At 37.8% G+C, this 24,288-nt stretch overlaps 1 protein-coding gene across 1 annotated transcript in view; it reads left to right on the top strand.

Annotated features, from left to right (window-relative positions):
* Positions 1–24,288, top strand: part of LOC124595706 (E3 ubiquitin-protein ligase RNF169-like) — an 89,787-nt gene that overhangs the window by 15,868 nt on the left and 49,631 nt on the right. The window contains exons 4-5 of the mRNA XM_047134572.1: positions 10,336–10,425; positions 18,518–18,695. Coding sequence (XP_046990528.1) covers positions 10,336–10,425; positions 18,518–18,695 — 268 coding nt within the window. The remainder of the gene's footprint in view (positions 1–10,335; positions 10,426–18,517; positions 18,696–24,288) is intronic.

The raw sequence follows: 24,288 nt of genomic DNA, 5'->3' as shown, positions 1-24,288 counted from the left end.
GCAATCTCTCTATTTCATAATGTTGTTTTTATTCCATCCAGGGCATTAGTGGGGAAATGGAGGTGGCTACCCTAACTACTGTCTGGCACAATTTGAAGAACTTCATTGTAGTGTAAGCACAAGTGAGCATTGAGTCAGACAGTGTATCTCTCGGCAACTCCTGTTGTGATGACTTGTGGCAGGTGTTGTTGATGGAACCTGAAACAGCGTTTCTTCTGTTGAAGTTACAAGCAAAAAAAGCACCTGATAGCTGAGAGACACTTCTAAGGGGAGAAAATTTTCAACCCTGACATTTCTTTAAGGTTGTATACAGGTTATGCATAAATCACTTCTTCACTTTTTTTGTCGAAACTCAATTTTTTTTTTCACTTGTATTGTTAGCATATGGATTTCCAGAATGGTCTCACCCATCCTGAGCAGTTGCTCAGCATTCATTGGAACCCCCAGGGTATTTTCAGCAAGCCCTAAAAACCCCATCTGTAAACAAAGTGATGCATACAACGAAAGAAATGAATTTTTAGTTCTTCCTATCATGCATTTTGTATGTAGTCTATGCAACTCTCTCCATAGAATAGAATCTGAGTTTCAGTCATCAGTTTTTTTATATCATTTTACATCTGTATGTGATCTGTTAGAGAAAACACTTAGTATAATGTTGTGGCCCTCAAACCAAAGCAGTAAGTTGCTTCAAGTGTGGTTTCACAGCCTCGAGGTAGTTTCTGAATGATAAAACCGTATTAAATATCTGCTGTAGGCTATCATATACTTTATATAAGATGGCCTTGTAGCGTCATACATTATATACAGGGTGTACGTAAAGTCCGGGAACACTTTTGATCATTTATTGCACAAGAATCAAACATTTTACAGATATCATACGTATGTCATTTTGAAGAGGAACCCTGAAAGTTTTTTTCGTGTATTCCACCACAGCGTAATTTGGTAATTTGTTGACGTTCTGCGCTAATCGCAAACATGGCAAGTTCAGGTGCATAGCGAGCTTTCTGTGTGTTGGAGCTTGACAAAAACAAGTGTTCTACAGCTGTTCAAGGGATATTTAGAACCAAGTGCAGTAAGAAGCCATCAACAAGGAACGCCATTTACCACTGGCGCAACAAATTCGTTATGACAGGTTGCTTGTGCCTCTCAAAGAGAAGCGGACGTCCGAGTGTGAGGGAAGTGAATGTGGAGCGCATACAAAAGGCATTCATAAGGAGTCAAAAGAAATCAGTGCGTTGTGCATCCCATGAACTCGTAATGGCTCCAATGACAGTGTGTAAGGTCCTGCGACGGAAGCTGTCGACGAAACCATTCAAACTGGAGCTAGTGCAGAAGATCAATGACGATGACAAAGACAGGCGTTTAGTGTTTTGTTCACATTTGCAGTTGAATGAGGATGACGATGGCATTGTTAATCGCGTAATTTTTAGCGATGAAGCCACTTTTCACACTAATGGGAAAGTGAACATGCATAATTGTTGAATCTGGAGTACAAAGCATCTACACAAATGCATTGAATTTGAGCGTGATTCCCCAAAGGCAAATGTTTTTTGTGCCTTGTCACGTCGAAAACTGTATGAACCACTCTTCTTCGCCAAGTGCACTGTCACTGGATATTCCTGCTTGGACATGTTGCAGCAATGGCTGATGCCTCAAATGCAATCAAACTCTCCATTCATCTTTCACTAGGATGGGGGACCACCCTAATTTCATCGTGAAGTTTGTGGATACCTGAACAAGGAGGTGCCGCGTCGACGGATCGCCCATGTTACAGAAGGGGACAGCTGTCTCATGAAATGGCCTCCCCAGTCACCAGATCTCACTCCGCGTGACTTTTCTCTGTGGGGACATATTAAAGATCTGGTGTATGTACCGCCTGTACCATGTGATGTAGCAGAGCACCGAGAGAGAATACGGGAAGCGACTGCCACAGTCGACAATGCCATGCTGGGACGGATATGGCAAGAATTCAATTACCATATTGACGTCTGCTGGGTCACTCGTGGTTCACGTATCGAATTTTTGTAAAAAAAAAAACTTTCAGAGTTTGTCTTCAAAATGCAATAGGTATGACATGTGTACAATGTTTAGTCCTTGTGTAATAAATAATTGAAAGTATTCCCAGACTTTATGTACACCCTGTATTGTGGCCCTTTTCAAATGTAGTATGTAATGTACAAGACCATATTAGAGAGAGAGAGAGAGAGAGAGAGAGAGAGAGAGAGAGAGAGAGAGAGAGAGAGTGGGGGGTGGGAAACTGCCTCCCCCCACTCTCTCTCTCTTTTTCTCTTTACAGATACACATACATACACAGCTCTCATACTTCACGAAGAAAAGGTGCCTGCGGGTGTGAAGGATAGGAAAAACCTTTACATACAGTAGAGACATCTAACAAGCTTATGGCACAAACATATGTTTGTAGCTACTGTACTGCAGTTCGTATGAACATTAGCGATAGAGAGAGTATGACCCTGCCAGAACTGTGGCCTAGTTTACATCATTTTCTAAATGTGTGCATCAGTGCTATGCTGATTTCAAATATGATACATGTATCATCGACGCAATTGCATTTGAAAATGGCCACAGGCTGAAAATGGCCAATAGCGTAGTGTAATTTACATGATCAGTAAAGGTCATCTTGTATAAAGAATTTAGCAACTTAACAGTGAATGTTTAAAATGATTTTATGAAAACAGTAAGATTTGATACCATTATTTGTATTTATGTGTGGAGGTGCAGAATTTGAAAAAGTAAACCCAGCACAGTCTAGCATATACAGTCATGACAGTCCTGCTTATTTTTGTTATATTCCGTGACAACGGCACACAAACCTGACAGCAGGCAACACTTCTGTATACATATCAGATGAGTGTGAATCGTATTGTTTGTGTTGATTTGTAACATAGGTTTTTTACAGCGGGAAGCATATTTAGTGCTGTAAAAATTGACGGTAACTAAAAAATGACATCACATGTCTTTCTTAACTTCCCATGGGTCCTGGGAGGTATGAAACAGTACATTACAGATCTCTTAACTTAACAATTCTCTTTTGACCTAGAAATATTTATTAAGAATGTTGTTTTCTTTTAAGAACAAGAAACTGGCTAATGAACAGCAGAAGACCTGGTGTTTTGTAGAAAAATGCTGTATATGTACTTGAGAATGCAAAGTTTAGTTCATTACGCTTCCAATCAAAACAGTGAATGTCGAACATAGGAAACCTGTATGGAATGGAATACCTTCATTATTTAATGTACCAGATAAGCTGTAGCTGAGGGAAAACCACAGAGATGTGATAATAAAACATGAAAAGCAGTAAAATACATGAGACACCAATTCCACTATTGTTGCTACATCTGAGCTACTAGTGGTAAGAATCTTCGGCACATTCACTTTTGAAGCAAAAGTAGTTAAATATACAAAATATTCGGTGCAATGGAAAGTAGAGGGCACTATAAGAATGCGTGAATTATTAGTCACCATACAAAATTGTTACATATCAAGAGAAGTGCCTGTGATAATAAGAATAGTCAACTACAGGAATATATGCTTATCATGCATGAAGTGTATGTTTATATTTTCATGCTTTCAATGGAGTAAGAGGGGATGACAACAACAACAACAACTGATATGAAAGTTAGGAATTAATAGCCACCACCTTTTGCACAGTAGAATAATAGAAAGTCTTCTGTAGAATAGGAGCAGTTGTCAAGGATAAACTTTTTCAGTTTGTTTTCAAATTTTACTTTGCTGTCTGTCAGACATTTATATCACTGGGTAAATGATCAAAAATTTTTGGTGCAGCGTTGTGCACCCTTTTTTGTGCTAAAGACAACTGTAACATGCTAGTAATGAAAGTCATTTTTCCTTCTGATGTTTTAATTATGTACATCATTGTTCGTTTTGAACTGTAGTGGATTATTTACAACAAACTGCTTCATGAGGGAATAAATATACCGTGAAGCAGTAATCAGAATGCCCAACTCCATAAACAGCTATCTACAAGATGATCATGGGTGAGCTCCACATATTATTCTTACAGCACATTTTTGCAACAATGAAGACTTTCATTTTAAAGATGTGCAGCCCGGAACATTATTCCATATGATGTTACTGTATTAAAATGTGTAAATCATGTCAACTCACTGATTTGTGAACCAAGTTGTTTTAAGAGTTCCAAAATGTGTTTTTTCCCAGTTTAAATTCTCATCATTATGAACACATAAGAATTTTGAAGTTTCCAATCTATGTATTATTTCCTCTCCATATGTTACACTTATCATTGGTGTAGTACACTGAGATATTTAGAACTGGATGTGCTGTGTCTCTTTAAAATTGAGGGTAAGACCATTCTCAGAAGACCAATCAATAATACTTTTAACAATATTATTTACCATTTCTTCTGTTTCTATATGTATGCTTGTATTGATTACAATACTAGTGTCATTTGCAATAAAAACTAATTCTGCTTACTGTATATTTGATGAAAGATTATTTACATAAATGAGGAACAATAGTTGACGTAAGACTGAGCCTTGAGGAACCCCATACGTGATTTCTCTCTGGTCAAAATTACATCCGTGGGCAGTATTGGCTGAATTACTAGTACAACTTTCTGCTTTCTTTTGGATAGGTATGCCAATATCCATTATGTTAGATGGTGTTAAGCAAGCAAATGAAATATGTCTTTCCTAAATACCTGAGGGAGATCATTAATTCAAATTTCCAGTTCTGTGGCAAGCAATACAGCTTCAGAGAAGCTACAACCAATTTTTAGCAACATTCAAGATTTTACAGAGGCATTAATCATATATCACTAGTTGATACTGTTTTAATAGCTCTTGCAAACATATTTAATATTGTGTCTCATTATAAATTAATTTGGAAATAACAATATTTGCTATTTACAGCAGGGTTATGCTCTTCATTTGAGGATTTCTGAAAAGACAAACCCAAACACTTAGAGTAGGAAACAAATTTTGAGATGAGATGAAATCAGGGTAATGTCAGGGGTCATTGCTCTTCCTCACTTAGCTCAAAATTCTGTATGGTCGTAAAAGGCGAACTTTTTACAACATTGCTTCATTCGCTTGGGGCAGCATATTGATACTCATTCCTACATGCTGTCTTAGAGGAAACACTGTTTTGAAGCTACTTCTTGTTGAATCAATGTAGGGTTGCCACTTGTTCATAATGTAGTGAAAATTTCTAACAGTCCACACTATTACGAAAAAAATGGGGTGAATATTTATTTCCTGTACTGTACCATAAAAAATGGTTAACATGGGTCAGTAGGTTCTCTTCATTTATATTAGAGGAATGGTACTGTTAAATACTGAGGAAGAGCCACAAGTTGAGGAAGTTGTTCAGTTTTGATTATGTGGAAGTTTGACATTTTCAAATCTTTATTAGCATTCAGACTTCAGAAATGTTGCCAAGCATTACCAGATGGGACTGAGACAAGGTACAGATACAACTGGGCAGTGAGATTAGGGCATCTAGCTTTTGGGATATTTGCAAAATAGACATTAAAATGATAAGATGAAAAGGTACCATCTTATGTTGAAATTGTTCTTTTAAAATACTTGATATGTTACTGGGTTAAGGACTTACTTTAGAGAAACAGTTTCATTTCTTCATAAGAATGCCAGACATTATTTACAGAATCCTTAGTAAATCACGGTTTGGATTTCAAGAGTGTTACTCAATTGAGAATGCGATTTACACATTCACACACCAAATGTTACAACCACTAAATAACAAAATAGCACCAGTTGGTATTTTCTGTGACCTATCTATAGCAGTTGACTATTTGAATCATGTCTCCTGGATAAACTGAGGGTTGGAATTGATGATAACTTAGAGATTGCAGGAAGTTATGCTTAATATTTCAACCAATGTAAGCAGGGGATATTCTTCTGGCTGGAGAGAAATTAATTTCCATAAGACTCAATTTTCAGTCCAGTATTAGTCCTCGTATATGTAAACGATCTTCTGTCGAATGTACAACAAGCAGAATTAGTTCCTTTTGCAGATGACAGTAGTATTATCATCAGTTCAAACACACATACGGCAACAGAATAAATGGTAGATTATTGTCTTAAAATTATTGTTGAGTGGTTTTCTGCAACTGATCTTACTCTCAATTTCAGAAAGCTACAACCTATTCAGGTTTGCACATATAAAGGTACTATGCCAATGGCAATTGTTGCACATGGAAGAAAATAACTAGAATGGAAACATCAAAAATTTTAGGTGTCCATATTGATGAGAATTTAAACTTTAAAACATACATTTTGGAACTCTTAAAACAATTTAGTCCAGCCAGATTTGCACTTAGATTCATTGTCTTGGGCAGAGACAAATCAGGAAGCTGACATACCTTGCGTATTTTCACTCAATAATGTTGTGTGGAATAATGCTGTGGGATAACTCAACTTTAAGGAGGAAGATGTTCATTGGTCAAAAATGTGCTGTAAGTATAATATGTTGTGCTTACCTACAATTGTTTCGTACGCATCTGTTTAAGGAGTTAGGCATTTCGGCTCCACAGTGTATTTATTCCATCATGAAGATTGTTGTAAATAATCCACTGAAGTTCAGAAGGAAACCTTTCAGTACATTAAGCAATTTGACATTTCTTCAGAATGTCTTTTGCTAATGTCAGATTGTGGAAATTGTAGGCCTTTCCTAGACAGACTAAATGCCCATTTAACGATGGCCATTTGGTCATGGCACATCAAAAGATTTGACAATGCATTTCATATGTTGGCTTTCACTCTGGCCATCATGTCATGGCACTGTCAGGGTTTTTCAGGAAATAAGTTTTGACAGCTGTCATCATTGTCCATTGTTGATCATGTGACCCCTAGCTAATTTTCTCCCAATACACAGTTATGGCCTCATCCTCCGTTGTGTTTTCATTATGTGGTGATTTTTGTGGCTGATATCAGTTGATATTAGTTCTTTATTGTTTTTTGTTAGTTGTTATAGATTGAAAACAGTTGAGGACTTGATGTAATATGATGTGATGAACAGTGTGAATACACCTTGACATGAAGGTGCCATGATGACCAGTGGGAACTGGCCTTAACAATTGTTGATGTGTGCAAGGGAGGAGCAAGAGGGAGCACTTGCCACTTGCGGGGAAATTGACATTTTCTTGAGCAGAGCTGCATTTTTGTGCTGACCTAAACTCAATGCAGATTCAAACAGCAGAACAGTGCTGAAACAGATCCCCCAATATCTTTTTTGTTAATTTATTGCACTCACTATTGTTAGCCACAGACCCAGCACATAGGTACTATTCAAATTTACATGGCAAACTGTATGCCATAGGTATGCTTGTTTCACTTGCAGGAAAGTATGCAACTTCATCAATCATCTGAAACATAAAAGATGTTTTCTGAAATGTTAATACACTATTTTTGTTAATTTCATAATCCATAGTTTGCACAACAGTGTTGGTTCTGTATCTAAGCTTTAATTTTCCTAAGCTTTCAGAATAATTCATCATTTAAAACATGCTGTAAATTTTAGACCTATAAATGGGCTTGAGACAACAATTTTGACAAAAGATGCCTTTTATTACATACCCCATGTCATCAGAGTATAAGAATAGTGTTGTGTACAACTTTATACACAATGGTAAGGGGAGGTGGGCTTACAGAGTGATGTGGCAACTATTGTTGTACAAAAGCTAGACAGGAGCATAAATGATTCATGAACAAGTTAACATAGTAAGCAGAAGATTTACTTAACTTGTACTTCTTCAAGTGTATGAAGACTCATTACAAACAGTGGACCAAGAAATACAGTACAGCTCATACAATAGCATCAAGGAGGCGGCTCTGTGTACTAAAGCACAACTAGGCGGTGTGTGCGTAGCATCATGTAGCAAAGAGGCTCCAGGCACAAATGGGGCATGTCGCTGACACCAGCCATCCTATATTGCATGGCAGAGGGCACTCATGGTACGGAGCCACTGGAGGCATGGCTCAGTGGGCATGCTCCATTGGGTCTGCTGTATCCCACACAACCGCTCTCAGCATTTGACATAAATTTGATATTCCATTGCCAACTTTGATGGCTGTATGGTGATATCAGTATTTGGTACTACAAGTAACATTTGTGCACTCTAAGAAGACTTGGTGAAATCTGTGATGGGAGTAGCTGCATTGATTGAAGTTAAATGCCAGTTAAAGCTATTAAATCCTTTCTGGTTGCGCAACCAGCTTTAAGCAGCTATTTTTAATGAAGCTAACATGTCAGTAAATGAGACCAACATCAATTAAACACAATATTTTACCAATGGTTAATGCATTGTATCAGTTCTCTCGTGGCTGTGTATGTAGATCCACTAAACAGTTTGCCTGATTTTTCACATTAACAGTGATCAGAAATCAATTATTACTGATTGAAGCCATTTTATTTCTATTGATTCAATTGGTAATCCAATCAGTCACCTAGCTGGCATTCTTCTTAGAGTGTTCAGAGAAACATACAGCATGTACGGCATACATTATATTCCATAGTGTGATTTAGTGATCAATAGCATGTGGAATTGATTGTCACAACAATCATAGTCAGCTTTACTTAGTCGATGAAAGTAATTCTGGACGTAGGCATGGCACAAAGGAGTGGTTTTTCCTTGCCTTTCTTTGTTGCGCAGTACAGCGGTAGGTTCAAAACCGTGGAAAGGTGTGCTTCATAACCAAGTGCCTTTTCTGACTAATTTCAACTAAGATGATGGTGTTCTTTGACCATAAATTGAATCTTCTGTTAGTTAAAATTATCTTTTTTACATTTCCGCTTTTATCTAATGAATGCATGATGTACAATCTCCTTGGAGCGGTTTGACCCTTGGGAAAAGGAAGGGGAGGGGAACTGAACTGTCAATTCTCTCAGACATAATAAGTTTTCTGGCTCTCCTACAAAAATTATTTCTTGTGACATGACATATATCCAAATTCACAGACTCAGTTATATAAAAAGTGGCAGTTGTAGATCTTCTCCCCATCTCCTCTGTTAGGTAAAGTGCTGCGGACACCCATGGCAACAGTGAACACTATAGAGTTCACAAAACTTTTTGAGTAACTTCAGTTGTAGATGATTCATTTTTTGTAAGAGTTCTTTTAGTGGAATTCATTGTGGTATCCAGTTATTTAGATGCTTGACTTACGTGGTGATTCCACATTTATAGATCCCTTTCTAAAGCAAATAAAGATCTGACGTTTGTGTCCGACTCCGATGACTTCCTACCGAGTTTAGTCGAACAGTAGATGATACTCCTGTGTATTTTGAAAATGAGTTGCTATTCCTTACACCAAGTGCTGATTATTTCTTGATTGTTTCAGAGTTTTACTAATGTTATTATATATAGCTGTAACAATACTGCCTTACTTCAATGTGATATACTCACACATTTGATTTTGAAAGTGTCTTGGTAGATTCTGCTTTTGTTAGGAAATCCACTATTAACAACTAGTCTGTAATATCTAAACATATATTTTGTTTGTTAAGTTGTAATATGTGCTGTATCAAGACATTCTTGAAGTCAAGAATGATGTCAAATTGGGTGCCACTGTATGCATCCTTCTGAATCACATGAATGAATAGAGCAAGCTGAGTTTCCTGTGATTGCTGCTCATACAGTCAGTGCTGGTTAATCAGAATTGTCAATATAAGTCTGTATTTTCTCATGTGTATCTCGTGCTTCTTTAACAAGTATAACTTGAGCACTCTGAAAGTCACCTGGATGCACTGTTACTTGGTAAAGACTGCTGGAAAGGAGGCCTCTACTTCAACAAAATAATATATACGTTTCATTATTAACCAAGGTTAAATTCTAGAAATAATAACATTCTGACTGAATATATATTTTGTTTATTAGTGTGTCTGACTTGGGCTTTGTGCTGCCATTAGTTTTCATAATTTTTATCGTAATTGGTATCTCCAAAATAATAAATTCAAGTGTGTGGGTGTGACCAGTTTTATGCAGCAAGTAGATATTCATTTTATAAATTTAGCATATGAGGTATTTATCTTCACAATTTCACATTGTCCATGTAACAGGATTCTTTCTTGTCAAAGCTTAAGAATATATCCACTATAACTTCATGCTTGCCTTTGAAACACAATGATTGAAAAAGAAAACTTTGTCCCGTTGCTTTAACTACTTACCTGTGGAATAAAGAAAGAAATACTAATATCAGTGTCTTATTTAATAGGAAATGGTTTTTTGTCTGTGGTTTGATGAGGAAGTTATTGTTATAAGGTAATGCAATCATTCCTGTTAAAGACAGACTATCAATACATTTTTTTGTTAATTTATAGGAAGAAATCTTGGAAATGGAGCGACGAAAAAGACAGCAGGCTGCGGAAGATGAAAAAATAGCAAGGCAGCTACAGGAACAAATGATGGTGGTTAGTAGTAGTTCATATTGCTTGGATTTTGAAATAAAGTATATTCTCCAGGTTATAGTACACGTTCGAAACTTGTTGTTTACGAGAAGATATATTTTTCTTTCTCAGCTTCTCCCCTGGTGTTATATAAACTGGTATCATTACCAGTGGTCCCTGAATGAATAAATAAATCAAATAAATGCTCTCTCTCTCTCTCTCTCTCTCTCTCTCTCTCTCTCTCTCTCTCCGCCCACATATAGACACAAAGTAGGACTTACAATACTCTCTAATGTTAAGCCTTTCAGGATATCCCACTAGCTAAAGACAGTGGAGACCCTCTGGAAAACAAAGACGATAGTTGGGAGAAATATCACTACTACTACTACTACTACTGAAAAGACAAAATATTATGAATGAAACAATGCACAACACTGGTGTAATATTCTACAATATGTATTATTTTACAAACTGGTTTTCATGTGTTACACCATTTTTGGTTGTAAAGACAAGAATATGAGGCTCTAAATTTTATGGCATCAAATATTTTAAACTGGTGCATCTGTGGAGTATCTCATTTGGCTTCAGAAGATGCAAGTTATTAAGGTTTGATTTAAGGTTAAAACTAGAAGAATTATTTCAGCAAACTTTGGTGTAAAAATATGTTGTTGTTGTTGTTTTCGTGCTGGTAGTCTTCAGTGCAGAGAATGGTTTGATGCAGCTCTCCATGCTACTCTATCCTGTGCAATTCTTCATCTCCAAGTAGCTTCTGCAACCTACATCCTTCTGAACCTGCTTAGTGTGTTCATCTCTTGGTCTCCCTCTACGATTTTTATCCTCCACGCTGCCCTCCAGTACTAAATTGGTGATCCCTTGATGCCTCAGAACATGTCCTACCAAATGATCCCTTCTTACAGTCAAATTGTGCCACAAATTCCTCTTCTACCCAATTCTATTCAGTACCTCCTCATTGGTTACTTGATCTACCCATCTAATCTTTAGCATTCTTCTGTATCACCACATTTCAAAAGCTTCTATTCTCTTCTTGTCTAAACTATTTACCGTCCATGTTTCACTTCCATACATGGTTACACTCCATAGAGATACTTTCAGAAAAGACTTCCTGACACTTAAATCTATACTCAATGTTAACAATTTTCTCTTCTTCAGAAACGCTTTCCTTGCCATAGCCAGTCTACATTTTATATCCTCTCTACTTCGACCATCATCAGTTATTTTGCTTCCTGAATAGCAAAACTCATCTACTATTTTAAGTGTCTCATTTCCTAATCTAATTCCCTCAGCATCACCTGATTTAATTTGACTACATTCCATTATCCTCGTTTTGCTTTTGTTGATGTTCATCCTCCTTTCAAGACACTGTCCATTCCGTTCAACTGTTCTTCCAAGTCCTTTGCTGTCTCTGACAGAATTACAGTGTCATCAGCAAACCTCAAAGTTTTTATTTCTTCTCCATGGATTTAATCCCTACTCCGAATTTTTCTTTTTTTTCCTTTACTGCTTGCTCAGTATACAGATTGAATAACATCAGGGATCAGCTACAACCCTGTCTTACTCCCTTTCCAACCACTGCCTCCCTTTCATGCCCCTTGACTCTTAAAAGTGCCATCTGGTTTCTGTACAAATTGTAAATAGCCTTTCGCTCCCTGTATGTTACCCCTGTCACCTTTAGAATTTGAAAGAGAGTATTCCAGTCAACATTGTCAAAAGCTTTCTCTGAGTCTACAAATGCTAGAAATGTAGGTTTGCTTTTCCTTAATCTATCTTCTAAGATAAGTTGTAAGGTCAGTATTGCCACACGTGTTCCAACATATCCAAACTGGTCTTCCCCGAGGTCGGCTTCTACCAGTTTTATGTAAAATATGTACCTTACATAAAATGTAATACATTAAATAATGAACTACATGGCAGAATACAACAGTTGTTCTGGGATGAAAAATAAGTTTAATGATATGAAAAAAAACTTTTGACATATTCAAAGGTTTTGACAGAACAAGGTAATCTTGTCCTTAACAGATCCAATATTACAAATGGGTAAAATATTACAAGCAAACTAAACAGGTAAGTGTAGGTCAATATTGCCCTGCAAAACTGCCCTACATATAATCTGCCCCAGTTGAAAGTGGTTTTGTATAGTTCACTCTTTTCCAAAGCTGAAGCGCTGTCTTTACCATTGAGCAAAAAGTGTCCATTAGTATTGTGCACGTAAAAATAATGTTTTAAAGTCCCTGGATTTAAGCTTTCTGGCTACATACAGAGAGACTTTTCCTAAATATGGAGCTGTTCACAATTTACAAGGGAAGTCAGATCAAAATGAGTCAGGTGGGGAAATTAGGGAAACTGTATTTTTAATTTCAGAAGTAATTGCCGTAACTGTTAATTCATTTACCTACTGTGAAACCCTGATGATTAGTGCATTCATGGAAAAATGTTTGGGGTCACCTGTGGAACCATGATTGTACCCATAAGTGCAAATTTTTGTTCAAAGCAAATTGACAGTCACGAATACCTTTCTTCAGGCCTCCAAAAATACAGAAATCCTACATTCAGTCTTGAACTCTTACCATGCGATTTCCATATTTTTTGGAGCCCTGAAGGAAGACACTAGTGGCCATCAATTTGCTTCGAACATAGAGGTGGACACCTGGGTACAATTGTGGTTCTGTAGGCAGCTGCAAACATTTTACCATGAATGCTTTAACTATCTTGTATAACAGTGGAATAAATGTATTAACAGCTATGGCGATTACTTTTGAAATAATAATCAGTTTACTTAATTTATTTTCATCTGTGTAATTTTCATTTGATGGTCCCTTACATTAAATTCTTGAGGTGGGTGGTCGAGCACAGGGTAAAAAAGAGGGGAGACCGTTTTTTATTTTTTATTTTTTTAAATTTATTTATTTTCTTAATGGGGTACATCAAAGCAGGAGAGTAGCCATTGCTTGATGCTATGTGTTTGATTGTTTTCAGTTCACTTTGGAAGTTGTCTGGGTAGTTGGCAACGTATCACTGAATGAAAGGCAGCACAAGGTCACTACTGGATGTTGAGAATTGGCATCTATTACAAAGTCAGTGGTGGCAAGCTTCCTGTAGATCTTAACATGTGAATGTGGTCTCTAATATCTATGGTTAGCTCTAAATAACTTATGAAGTTACCCCCAAAATCCATTATGAATTTGATGTTGTTCTGGTTAGACTATAGCTCCTTGAAGAATGTCTGAAGTTGTCTGGTATTACTCATCCATAAGCACAACACATAATCAGCATACCTGTGATGTTCGCCTCCTTTATTTCTTCATTGATAGTCCTCAGTGTTGATGTACTGCGTTATACTGGCTGAAAAATAGGAGGTGGAAGTTCAACACTGACTACAGTAAATGATGTAGCCGACAGTTCCACAGCTGCGTTTCACAGTTCTACTTTCACTGTTTACACCCCCCCCCCCCCCCCCCATATTACACATTTGTTATATGGCAAGTTCACTATTGGTAAATGATAAGCCTCATTAATAGCTTGCAGGCAAACATCGGCGTACTGCTACAATAGTTTGCTGTTGAACATCTATGAACAGTAAATACCTAACCACACATCTCAGTTCTTGCGGAATAATAAGGTACGTGTAACACACTATTTCTCAGATAAATTGAACAGATAACTTCCCTTTATATATTCTCACAAAAATAGGTACTGAAACTATACATTGTTGGGTGTTTAAATAAGTTACAGAAATTACAAGTAACAGAATACATCAAAAATTTCCTCCTTTTTTTAGTTTCTTCTGCCACCGAGGTTATGCCGAATTATTTGTTTAAATAATGAACTTAACAGATATAGTTATACAAACAATACTTTGACATACCTGGTAATTATTTTGGAATTAATTAAGGGCTGGCTCTGCTTATATGTTTTCGAATGGAGCCAAATAAATACTTTAAGAATCCTAGTAGTTCTTCTTCCAAATATTTATAATTAGTACAGAATTTATATTTGTTCATAAGTCAACAATATCATTTAAAGTCACGAAACAATTACTGATTTCACCCTGTAACAAAAGTATTAACAAGGAAGTCAAAATAAATTAGGAAATTGATTACATACACAAAACTAAGCACAAAATTAGATCTAGTGTTATATTTCTTATGACCGAGGGCCAACCTTTCTCTTTTATGAAAATGGAGATGATACTAATGTATGTTAATGGTAATTAATAAAAAATGAATAAATGAATGTAAGGAGACAGATGGCAAAACAAGAGAGGAAGTAAAGAGATCCCAGCTTGCTTCGTCACATACCTAAACCGGCATCTAACCGCAGTATGGCAGGGGTGAGTAGTGGATTAGATGGTGGTATCTGGTGAACAAAGGTAGCCTTTCTGGGAGATGATGTGAAGCAAGTGAAATTAATCCACAGGCAACTACAATGATTGAATAATTTACCCCCTGAACAGGAAATGCGGGCTAGTGAGACTACTTGCAGAAGTGTTTGATGTCCTGTTAGTTTGCTGACAGTGACCATGTCTTGCAAGGGCTAAGTAACTATAGGAGAACATGCTCCACACACCCTTTCCTTTTCTCCTCCTCCCCCCCCCCCCCCCAAAAAAAAACCCACCCACACACACAGAGGAATCACTTCATAAAAGGCTGAACCCAAGTGTAAATGATGCAGTATGCCAGAAGGGAGATTAATGATGGTACAGCTCATCGCATGGGACCTACTCACAAGTCAACGGGCCAAGAAAGGTTGCATTACTCAACTGAGAGCTGAGAAAAAGTGAGAGTTAACAACAGTATGTTTGTGGTTTTGTAGCCTCACTGTATGAATTTTTCCGTTGAGTAGGTCCCACACCACCTGGCTCCAGATAATAACTCAAGTGGGACTGACATGAAAAGAACCACCCTGACTCTTACTTAGCATCCATCACAGTTGGCAAGATGTGGCCACATAGTTCTGAAGGCAGTGGAGGTGCATTATGTTTGGTAGCCTTGACACCAGGTTGTCAGGACTGTGTAGTATTCCTCCGCCCTTTTTACTGCCATGACGGTTTTGGAGCATATTTGCAGCTCTTATTTTCAACATTAAGGTTTATTTGATTAAATTAACTAACAGTGTTGCACTACATATGACAATAGCAGAGGTGGTGGGAGTTTAATGAGGTGATAAGCTGCTCCAGCAATTTACATTTGTCATACAGGGTGATTCACGAAGGTATATAGGTCCGTATATATATATATATATATATATATATATACACACACACACACACACACACACACACACACACACACACACACACACACATTCCACGTAGGAAAAATATATCTAGAAACAAAGATGATGTGACTTACCAAACGAAAGCGCTGGCACGTCGATAGACACACAAACACAAATATATACACACAAAATTCTAGCTTTCGCAACCAACGGTTGCTTCGTCAGGAAAGAGGGAAGGAGAGGGAAAGACGAAAGGATGTGGGTTTTAAAGGAGAGGGTAAGGAGTCATTACAATCCCGGGAGCGGAAAGACTTACCTTAGGGGGAAAAAAAGGACGGGTATACACTCGCGCGCGCGCACACACACACACACACACACACACACACACACACACACACACACACACATATCCATCCACACATATATGTGTGGATGGATATCTCAGGCACAATAGAAAATAAAGAGGGGAAATGCTGTTTGGTGAAGACATGGTGAAGAGATGGGAAGAACACATTGAGGAGTTATATGCCGGAATACTCTTTCAGAGGAAGTAATGGGAAGAGCAGAGCAAGTAGATGAAATGACAAGAGAGATGACATTCTGCAAGAAGAATTTGACAAAGCTCTTAAAGAACTATGGGACAACAAAGCAGTTGGTATTGATGACATCCCTGCAGAACTAATAAAGAGTGCTGGTGACAGCATGTAAATGATGCTGCTTAAACTTATCAGGTCCATCTATAACACAGGAGAGATATCGACAGACTTCCAGAAATGCATCATTGTTCCTAAACCAAAGAAGGCAGCAGCTACAAAATGTGAACAGTACTGAACTTCAAGCCTAGTATCACGTGGATAAAAAATTCTCATAAAAATAAGAGAATTAAAAGAACGTGGAGGATATGCTGAGTGATCAGTTTGGTTTCAGAAGGGTATTAGGGACACGAGTTGTGATTCTGGCACTGAGACTCCTTATTGAAAAGCAGTTACAGAAAAATAAAGCAAATTATATTGCCTTTGTAGACCTGGAAAAGGCATTTGATAATGTTATCTGGCAAGAGATGTTCAGAATGCTGAGGAAAAGTGGAATGATGTACAAAGACATCCGTGTGATACTCAGTTGCTCTAAGAATGAGGTGGCAGTGATTAGGAACTATCACTAGGAACAAGAAGCAAATATTAGAAAAGTGGTGAGACAAGGATGTGCTCTCTCTCCTCTTATATTCAATGCTTACATCCAGGGAGCTATAGACAAAGTTCAAGAAACCACTGAGGTAGGAATCAAAATTAATGGGCAGAAGATAGACATGTTCAAGCAGAAGATTGCTATAGTTATGGAGACAAAAGAAGATCTAGAGGAAGTCCTCAGAACAATGGAAAGGATTCTATGCAATCAGTATGTAATGAGAATAAATGAGAAAGAGACTAAAGTGATGGTATACAGTACAGAAGCAGAATATGAACCTCTGAGAATGAGAATTGGAAGAGAGGAGATGGAAGTGACAGAGGAATTTACCTATCTGGGAAGCAAAATCACAAGGGATGGTAGAAGCCAGAAAGAAATTGTGAGCAGAATACAACAGGCCAAAATTGCATTTAATCTGGTGAAGAAAATAAAGAAATGTATCATGAAAGGTTTTGTTTGGAGTGTGGCCCTATATGGATGTGAAACTTGGACAATGGGAAGAGAAGAGAGAAGATGGCTAGAGGCTCTGGAGATGTGGTGCTATAGAAGGATGATGATGATCAGCTGCAGAGACGAAGTACCAAATAAAGAGGTGCTTAGAAGAGCACAGGAAACCAGGTCTCTGTGGAGCCACATCCAAACAAGAAGAGACAAACTTGTAGGGCACATCCTACTAAGACACGACGTCATCATTGGAACAATAGCAGAAGGAGGTATTGAGGGAAGGAATCAGTGTGGGCGACCAAGGATATCATACATGCAACAGATCGTGAATGGTGTTGGATGTAACAAACACGTGGAAATGACGAGGAAGGCAGACAGAAGAGAGGAATGGGCTCTGCTGCAAACCAACCTCAGGGTTGAACACTAAAGGAAGAAGTAGTAGTATGAGTCTTTAACAAATGCCAAATCATACTGTAAAATGATTTATTTTTAGTTGTGTGCATTTGATTCAGAGTTTTAAAGTTTAGGACATTAAACTATACTGAAAGTGTGGCGAATATGCTGGTTACTCAATCTTCAAATCTCAATACTAATTTTCCCCCTTTTTATGCATAACAAATGTGGAATGGGGTCATTCATTCGAAACACTGATAGAATGAATAATCGGATTCACTGAATGAATGTGAACAAAGTGTTATTTATTGAAAGAATATATAATAAAGGTGTATCAGAGGGTAGACACAGTAAAATTATCTATGTATCTCTTGATATTTAAGTAAATAAGGTGTAATAATGCATATAAATGTATGGCTGCTGCTGTTTTCACTTGTAATAATATTATGAACAGAGTATTTCCAGATCCAATTAATTAATTAATTGATTAAATTATAACAATGTGATATGGTATATACCACTTCTTTGAAAACTCCTCAGGTAGAAGTGATTGGTATTGATAGGTTTGGTTCAAGAATTCGAAGATGGGTCATGTGTGAATGCACTAGATGCTGAAATGCTATTTCATACACTTTATTGATGATTGAGGAACTACAATTGTTCCATTCTCTTTTAGGACACAAAACAAAATTATAGCATAATGCTGTTAATGAGTATAAAACTTCTTTTGTTCAGCATTTATTTATTGTTGCATCACATTAATGTCTCGCTCTAGAAAACAGACATTTTTCCGGGATAATTTGTAGACTGAATTGTATGATTTGAAAGAGTCGCTGTAATAGAAATATTTACTTTTCAGGAACACTCTGAAGTACTGAAACCAAAATCGGCCAAGAAGGAAATCAAGCATTCTCCTTCAACTTCAGGCACTGCCTATGTTAAAGGTCCTATGGATTCATTTGTCTACCAAGTGAAACAAGGTACTCCAGACAACACCAAAGATAGTAAATGCAAGATGAAGCCATTTGGAAGAGAAAGTAAGAGTCTTTTTCCTATTTTTGTATTTAATTGTGGTTTCAGTGCATGTGGGAGTAGCTTTTGCATGACTGTGTTTTGTTAATTATACTTACACTGCTGATTAAAAAGCAAGTGTAAGCCTCAGTTACACATGCAGAGGAAGTTATTTTGGTAGACTTCAGACATGCAGTAATCTCTAACTCCAAAGCTGCCATCTCCTTTCCTTATAAACATGAAGAATTGTTCACTTCAACAGATGGCGCACTTCGGCACCTGAAAGTCCATCTCTTGCAGCTTTAGTATTCCTAGACAATGCAAGTGCATGCTAAGTCAGGGTGTATACATCCTGGGTCAAGTGGGTAATTTAGGAAAAATCCAGAAATTTTTACAGTTGCGGGAATTTTTCTTTGTTTTAGTTTTCAATTAAATTTTTGTAATTGTGACTGATAAGAACTGGTACTCTTAACAACAAATTTTGTTACTGCAGAAAAATACAGCAACAGTGAAACATAAATGAGAGGAAAACACAAATATAAAACTTAAATTGCAATGAAAATACACCGTTTACAACAACAAAACACAGTGCTCACACAAACGCCTGCCGACAGCAAATTGTGTCAAAGGCTTTGGAATGAAAACTATGACTTCATAAGAAAAAAAACTGCTTTTCATGAGCATGATGTCACAACTGTTTACATTAGTTGCTTTTGATCAGTTGCCAGTGGCCTAATGCGTGTGCACAGAGCTGAAATCATATGATCAGCACCTTCTCTCCTCCTGGCTACTTGACATGTTACTGTTAGCTTTATAAGCTGTAGCAGCAAGCAGTCAGATGCCAGTCAGAAAATTTTTTCCAGCACTCTCAAGCTGCCAGATTCACACATGCACATAGCAGTTAGCCATTTAGGGGAAAAGGGGGGGGGGGGAGATGGCGGCAGCAGTTTCCACATGACTCATGTTTACATTTTGTGATATTGCTGTTTTCTCTTCACTTACAGTTCTCATGTCAAATGAAAACTAAACAGATTTCTATGACTGAGAGCTATGAAGTGAAGTAAAATAGATTCACGTTATTATAGAAGACTAAAACATGTTATTAATTTCAGTTTTCTGATTTTATTTTCTATCCATGTTATTGGCAATCAAGCATTAATCGTCTTGTAAAATAACAAAGTTATTTTCATTGGTTTGCTAAAGAAATTTGGCTTTTATTGATCTTTTCTGCAGAGGGACCCAATTTATTTGAAATGAAATGTTTCATTCCACTCTGTTAGCTAGTTTCAACTGTTCACTGAATTTCAGGTGCACTTTTTCACCTTCTGGCATGTATGGCATTATGCCATAATAAAGAACCAAACATGAGATAATACAGTACTGGTACTCCAAGAAAATTGGCAGCCTGAAAACCACATTGAAAAACTGGCCTACTTCAGTGTGAATCTGGACATACAAATGAGCAATTTAAGTTGAATTGTGCTTTTTTAGTGTGGTGTACGAAATTCCGAAATTCTATGCTCTTGGAGTATTACTGGTGTCCTGTTTGTTTATGACATAATGTAATATCTCTTAATAGTAGATATGTACCAACATATGAAGATGTTCATTTGAAGATGTTCATTTGAAGATGTCTAAACAGGCAAATCTGATCAGCAGTATTGAATAAAATGTTTTCTTTCAAATGCACGCATCAGAAAAAGTTTTGCATCATCTCGGTTCCGAGAGTTCCAGAACCTGTACAGGAAACTGGAGTAGAGCTCAACATAAACATCATTTCCGCCCTTTTTATTGCTCATGGAAACCACACATTGCATGTTGTACTACCATACAGTGAGACCTCCAGAGGTGGTGGTCCACATAGCTATACACACCAGTACTCTAATACCCAGTAGCGTGTCGTCCTGCATTGATGGAGACCTGTATTCGTCGTGGCATACTGTCCAAAAGTTCATCAAGGCATTGCTGGTCCAGATTGGCCCACTCCTTCAACGGCAATTCAGCATAGATCCCTCAGAGTCATTGGTGGGTCACATCATCCATAAATAGCCCTTTTCAATCTATCCCAGGCATGTTCCATAGGGTTCATGTCTGGAGAACATGCTGGTCACTCTAGTCGAGCGATGCCATTGTCCGGAAGGAAGTTATTCACAAGATGTGCACGATGGGGGCGCGATTTGTCATCCATGAGACGAATGCCTCGCCAATATGCTGCCATCCTCGGTCAGAGGATGGCATTCACATATCGTACAGCCATTATGGCGCCTTCCATGACCACCAGTGGCGTATGTCGGCCCCACGTAATGCCACCCCAAAACAGCAGGGAACCTCCACCTTGCTGCCAGCGTGTCTAAGGCGTTCAGCCTGATCAGGTTGCCTCCTAACACATTTCTGATGATTGTCTGGTTGAAGGCATATGGGACACTCATCGGTGAAGAGAACATGATGCCAATCCTGAGAAGTCCATTTGGCATGTTTTTGGGCCCAGCTGTACTGCGCTGCATGGTGTTGTGGTTGCAAAGATGGATCTCGCCACGTACATCTTGAGTGAAGCTGCGCATCATGCAGTCTACGGCGCACAGTTTGAGTCGTAACACGACGTCCTTTGGCAGTAGTAGACCTTGGGCGGCCTGAGCGAGGCATGTCATCGATACTTCCCGTCTCTCTGTATCTCCTTCATCCCTTGTTGAGAGCCCTTCCTGGCACAAAGTAACAATGTGGACGCGATCGAACCGCGGTATTGACCGTTTGGGCATGGTTGAACTACAGATACCACGAGCTGTGTACCTCCTTCCTGGTGGAATGAATGGAGCTGATCGGCTGTCGGACTCCCTCCATCTAATAGGGCTGCTCGTGCATGGTTGTTTACATCTTTGGGTGGGATTAGTGAAATCTCTGAACAGTCAAAGGGACTGTGTCTGTGATACAATATCCGCAGTCAACGTCTGTCTTCAGGAGTTCTGGAAACCGGGATGATGCAAAACTTTTTTTGATGCCTGTATATTGACATTACAATGTTTTTGATCACAAGACATGTTTCAACACGTGTCTGATACCCTCTCTAGGCTTGAAATTATTTCTTAATTTGTGTGGATTACATCTTAAATTCACAGAATGCCATTCTTCGGTAAATTAGAGGGTGGCAGCACACTGTGTTTTTATCATTGTAACTCCTCATAAGGCCATATATTTACTCTTGGAGTAGAATGTAAACTGCCAGTTATTTATTTTTTGGCTTCACAGGCAAACTTGTTAATCTTTTATATCTTTTGGAAAATCATGAAATATTTATTGTCCTCAGTTGTACCATACGCAAGCAGCTGCTTTTATCTTTTTTTTTATATTTGCAAGAAATTTGTATCCCTTCATACTAGATTTTGCAGTGCTGTGTGAATGTAAACCCGACTGGAAATGCTATATAACAGTTTTGCAGAGTACAAATAAAAAAATCTACATTGTCATCACATTGCAAAATATTTGGATACTTTGAATTGTAAAGAATAGTCATGCCAAGGTCTGCTTTCTTATTTTGCATTCCTTGTGTGGATAGGATTTGATAAAAAAAATTGCCCTAAGTACAATAACTCCATATGTCATCTCTGAATAACATGCTGTAGTGCTGCACAGGGTCATGTGATGTGACTACTTGTGAAATTCCAAACAGAAATATGACAAAAGGCATATGAACATAGCAAACACCTACATCATAGTAGCTGCGCAGGCACAGTAAGGGCCGTTTTCTGGCTCTCTCTGACAACTGTTCAAATAAACCTATTTCTAACAGGTCATGGGAAAATATTGCAAATAGTGGTTTGAGAAGCATTACTTTCAAAGTAAGTTTCCTTTTAAGCAATATGAATTATGTTAAGAATGAGGATGTGCAATGAATTTCTTAAATCTGAGATTTGACTCACATTCAAAACTTAAAACTTTGAGGACCAGCCACTCTCAGGCCCAGAAGACCAGCCATTTATATCAGTATTTAAAAATTCACTGGCACATTTGTGTGTGATACATCTGAAAGGGTAACACATGCAAAAAAGGAGCTGTAGTATATGTGAAAGCTTATCTTTGCTTGTAGCTATACTATATTAATAATTTAAACCATTAACTTTTCTTATTTGTGTGTTTGCACCACTTAATAGTGATGTTGCTATTGGCTGACTACACCACATGTCGTATGCTCTGAATATCTGCTGTCATTAGCTGGCAAGATCACATGACATCAGCTATGATAGGCTGACAAAAGCATATTGCAATCTGGAATTCAGTGCTTCGGAAACTAGTGAGATGTTTTGGTGGTATTTGTACTGATACTTTCGTAATAAGAAAATACACGATGTACATGTTGCTGCACATCAGAGATGATTTTTTTTTTTTTTTTTTTTTTTGCACTGTTTAGTTTCCTAAAGTGCTAGGAAGTTCCATGGCAGTGTATAAAACCTGTTCCATTCAAAGGGTTGATAAGTTTTACAGCTCCGAGGGAAAGTATATTGTAACTTAACACAGAAAAAGTGTATTTTCACCCAGGAAAAAGTACATTTTTTATTGGGAAATATGGAAAAAATCCAGGATTTATTTTTCTTGTCTGCCTATGCACTCTGTAAGTAGAAAGTCTTACTGTGATTTCTACTGGTACGTAGTAACCACATATGTGAATTCCATGTCATATACTATGTTACTTTTAACTGTAACAAAGCAGCTGATTGCCATCTTAAGTTGTTGAGAGGCACAGGTTTTTTGTTTTATCTCCTGTGCTGTAGGGTGGAAACTAATACAGATTACATTTTTAATTTAAGCTTTTATACCATCCTGTTGTAACTTGGTGGCAAAGTGGTAGACAATGGATACAAAAGTCTGGGGTTCAATCTCCTGTTAGTCCTGTGATTTTTATCTTAAACTTAGCACTTAACCCACCTCTGGGAAAGTAAAAAGTGCAGAGCTGCTCCATGATTCAGAACCATGTTTAGCTGCATATCCCACTGTAATTGGTTGGGTCAGTCAGGCCTAAGGTTGGTGGAAGGCAATGATCCATCACCATGGATTACATCTACATTCACATGATTACTCTGCAACTCAGACTGAAGTGTCAGATATTTCATAGAATCATTTCGAACTACCGGTATTTCTGTTACTCTTCCACACACTAACTGCATATGTGGGAAAATGAGCACCTAAATTATTCCATCTGAGCTCTGATTTTTCTTATTTTATCGCAGTGGTTACTTCTCCCTATGTAACTGGGAGTCAAAATGTTTTGGCATCCAGAGGACACAGTTGGTTAATGCAATCTCATGTGAACATTCTTCAGCAACAAAAAATGCCTTTGTTTTCATGATTATCACCCAAACTCTCATTCATGACAAAAAATAAAGACACCTACAGCTGTCCTTATGATTTTATTTTATTCTGTCGCTAACAGTTTCAGTAACTGTAAAATTTACCATGAGTGAAAAGTGTGGGCTCTGTCGTAGGTTAGTGAGTAGTGGATTACGGAGTGGGATTTGTTTAAAGTATTTTCAGTGGGGGGAATGCAGTGGGGAAGCCAGTGGTCATTTTAGGGAGATCCTCTCCTGGGAATGTAGAATCTGTAGTAGAAACAAGTTAATAGAGGAGCAG

Source organism: Schistocerca americana, chromosome 2 (assembly GCF_021461395.2).
Source record: "Schistocerca americana isolate TAMUIC-IGC-003095 chromosome 2, iqSchAmer2.1, whole genome shotgun sequence".
Classification (NCBI taxonomy): domain Eukaryota; kingdom Metazoa; phylum Arthropoda; class Insecta; order Orthoptera; family Acrididae; genus Schistocerca; species Schistocerca americana.
The sequence above is the reverse complement of the archived record's forward strand: the minus strand, read 5'-3'. Positions and strand labels throughout refer to the sequence as shown.